Genomic DNA, 2,681 nt, shown 5'->3' on the forward strand with positions numbered 1-2,681 from the left:
TCAGGTGTCTTCACCAGAAACCTTATGGCCCTCAATGCTGAAAGCCTTTACCTTCTGGCTCCTCGTTGGAAACCCTAGCCAATGCTTGACTTACGAAGTGAGCTCACAATGAAATCATATTGTGTACAACAAAAGCTAGAGAGCACACAAACGCTTGGGTGTTGGCTCTGGGCCGTGCAAGGACGAAGTGGGATAGCTTCAGTTTTGTAGCTTCGACAGGTGAGAATTTTAAACCTGTCCTTTCTCTCCGGATGTTACTGGCTTTATTCGTTTTTGAGGGAGGGAAGATTTACCTGGGCTCACAGCTTTGGATGCTTTAGTTCATGGGCAGGATGGCATGGCAGAGTCCAACAACTCACATCATGGAAGTCGGGGAAAGAGAAAGCTCCTTGTGTTATTTCTTTACTCATTTAAAGAAAAAATTCTGTGTAGCCCAGGCTGCCCTTGAACTAGCTGTTTAGCTGGGGATATAACTGTGAATACCCAATCCTTCAGCTTCAACCTCTCAAATGTCACACCTGGTTTATGAGGGTCTGGGGATTGAGCCCAGGGCTGTGAGCATGCCAGGGAAGCCCTCTACCATCCATCTACAGTATTTTCTGTGGATCATTTCATTTAACTCCCCCCTCCAAGTCCCAAGGAATGAGGGTCTACTATTAGCCCTAATTTAATGACAAGGCAACCCAGACTCAAAGAAGTTGAATAATTTGCCTCCAACACTGCCACTAACTGGGGCTTAGAATTGGACTCCAGGGCCTGTCTGTCTCCCCTACCACCCCCTTTTCCCACCCCAACCCCGCAAAGTGAAAGAGTAATGAGCTCACCAGCAGCCACGGTCCATGGAGAAGGCATGAGAACTCCACCCATGTCAAAAATGACCGCTCTATAGCTGCAACCTCCAGAATGTGTCCAGCGCAGGACTCCCTGCTGCCTGCCCGGGGTACTTTTCATGGCAGCAGTCTTCCATGTCTCTCGGAGAGCGGACAGCTGGAAAAGCTTCCTTACACTCATGGTGAGGCAGAGGCTGTATGGGAAGAAGATACAGGGCAGCTGGATCCAGCTTCCATCCGGGCTCTATCCCCGAGCTGGGGGTGCCACCCACATGTCTCAGCTGACTCCCCAAGCTGGAAGGCTGATGAGCTTTCTTTCAGCGTCACTCCTTCCTCTGTATGCCAAGCCTACAAAGGACACAGAGCCTGATGTGCAGGCTGAGATTTCAGGCTTCTGTTAACCACTTCTGGGAATGTATGGCTGGGGATCCGGCTCTGGCCTTTGTACACACTAGGCAAGCACTATCTCTCATGTCCCCAAGCTTTGGCACCTGCTGTGCCGGTAGAACGGAGCCTTTGCCCTGCTTCATCTGTCTGGTGAATTTCCACTCCTTTTACACCTCGGCCTTGCCTTCTTCCCTGGGAATATTACTTTTTCCTCAAGCTGACTATGGTAGTTTTGGGGTGGTCTTTCCTCAACTGCCACCCCTATTATTGTTCCATACTTTTAGTTTGGTATTTACTCCATCACATGGCAGCTGTTCTCTCTATCTGCTCCTGTGGCTGGGGATCCTCCATAAGGGATGATCCAGGTCCCAGAAGGGACATTATGCAATATTAGTGTACATTTTTGTTGGTTACCAGCAGGAGAGAGTACTACTGACATTGTCGATACACAGACAAACAAACATACACCCTGAATGGGTTATCAGGACCCAAAATGTGAAGCTGGGAAACCCTGGCATTAGCGGAATGTGAGACATGTTACATAGGGTATAGCATAAGCTCTTCTATGTATCATGTGTTCCTGTTATAGTTTGTGGATGTGTCCTTTCTCACAGGTTTCACACATTTTAGCATATGGAATAGTAACCTGTCCTGTTTCTTCTATATATGCACTAATTTTAGCTGGCTGTTCATTTTCTTTTCTTGTTTGTGTGTGTGTGCTGGACATTGAACCCAGAGCCCATGCCCAAAGCACTCTACCACTGAAGTACATTCCGGTGTGTGTGCTCACTACGGCAAATGCATGAGATAGTTCTATCCTTCCAACTTGTCTAGCACAAAGCCCTCAGCCCTCGGGAGGTGGAAGAGACAGGAGGATCAGAAGTTCAAGGACATCCTCTGCTGTTTAACATACACAGTTCAACCAGCTTGCGTTACACCAGACTATGTCTCAAAACAACCAAACAACAAAACCAAATCCAACCATAACCTACAGGCTTATTTATCCCTGTCTCCACACTGCGTTCACGTCACACAACCGTGTAATGTTATGCATTTGCTAGTTCGGGATGGCACAAGAGCTGAAGGTCGTCTGTCTTCCTGTCTGCAAAAGTACCCCACAAAGTCCCGCAGTGTCAGGCTCTCAGTGGTCACCTGTGAAGCCCCTGGGCTCCTAACCAGCCCATCGCCATACCTGCATAAAGTTAAGACCCTGAGAGCGAAGACTCGGGAAACCAAAAAGGCTGGGAGAACCCGGCCGGAGAACGGGCGGAACGCAAGAAGCGAGGGGTGGAACGCAAAAGGAGGCTGGGGAGCTCAGCACAGAGCGATCACAATCTCGGAGTCCCTCAGCCAAGGTTCAGCCTCGGCGGCAGAGGGCGCGTGCGCGCGGGGACCGCGCCTCCTTCCCGCTGGCGCATGCGCGTACGCGACCCCGCGGGTCAGAGACGGCGGCCGGGAGGCGGA

The 2,681-nt window shown here is 50.2% G+C and overlaps 1 protein-coding gene across 2 annotated transcripts in view; it reads right to left on the reverse strand.

Annotated features, from left to right (window-relative positions):
• The window catches only part of Acad10 (acyl-CoA dehydrogenase family member 10), a 36,217-nt gene extending 33,616 nt beyond the window's left edge, over window positions 1-2,601 (reverse strand). The window contains exons 1-2 of one of the 2 annotated variants that reach the window (XM_040731700.1): window positions 2,410-2,601; window positions 825-1,024 (exon numbers count right to left, since the gene is read on the reverse strand). In XM_040731700.1, coding sequence (XP_040587634.1) covers window positions 825-1,011 — 187 coding nt within the window. In that variant the 5' untranslated portion in view covers window positions 1,012-1,024; window positions 2,410-2,601. The remainder of the gene's footprint in view (window positions 1-824; window positions 1,025-2,409) is intronic. The other variant, XM_040731699.1, reaches the window with a different exon arrangement.
• Between the last annotated feature and the right edge of the window lie 80 nt (window positions 2,602-2,681).

This window comes from Mesocricetus auratus, unplaced genomic scaffold (genome assembly GCF_017639785.1).
Source record: "Mesocricetus auratus isolate SY011 unplaced genomic scaffold, BCM_Maur_2.0 Super-Scaffold_100025, whole genome shotgun sequence".
Taxonomy (NCBI): domain Eukaryota; kingdom Metazoa; phylum Chordata; class Mammalia; order Rodentia; family Cricetidae; genus Mesocricetus; species Mesocricetus auratus.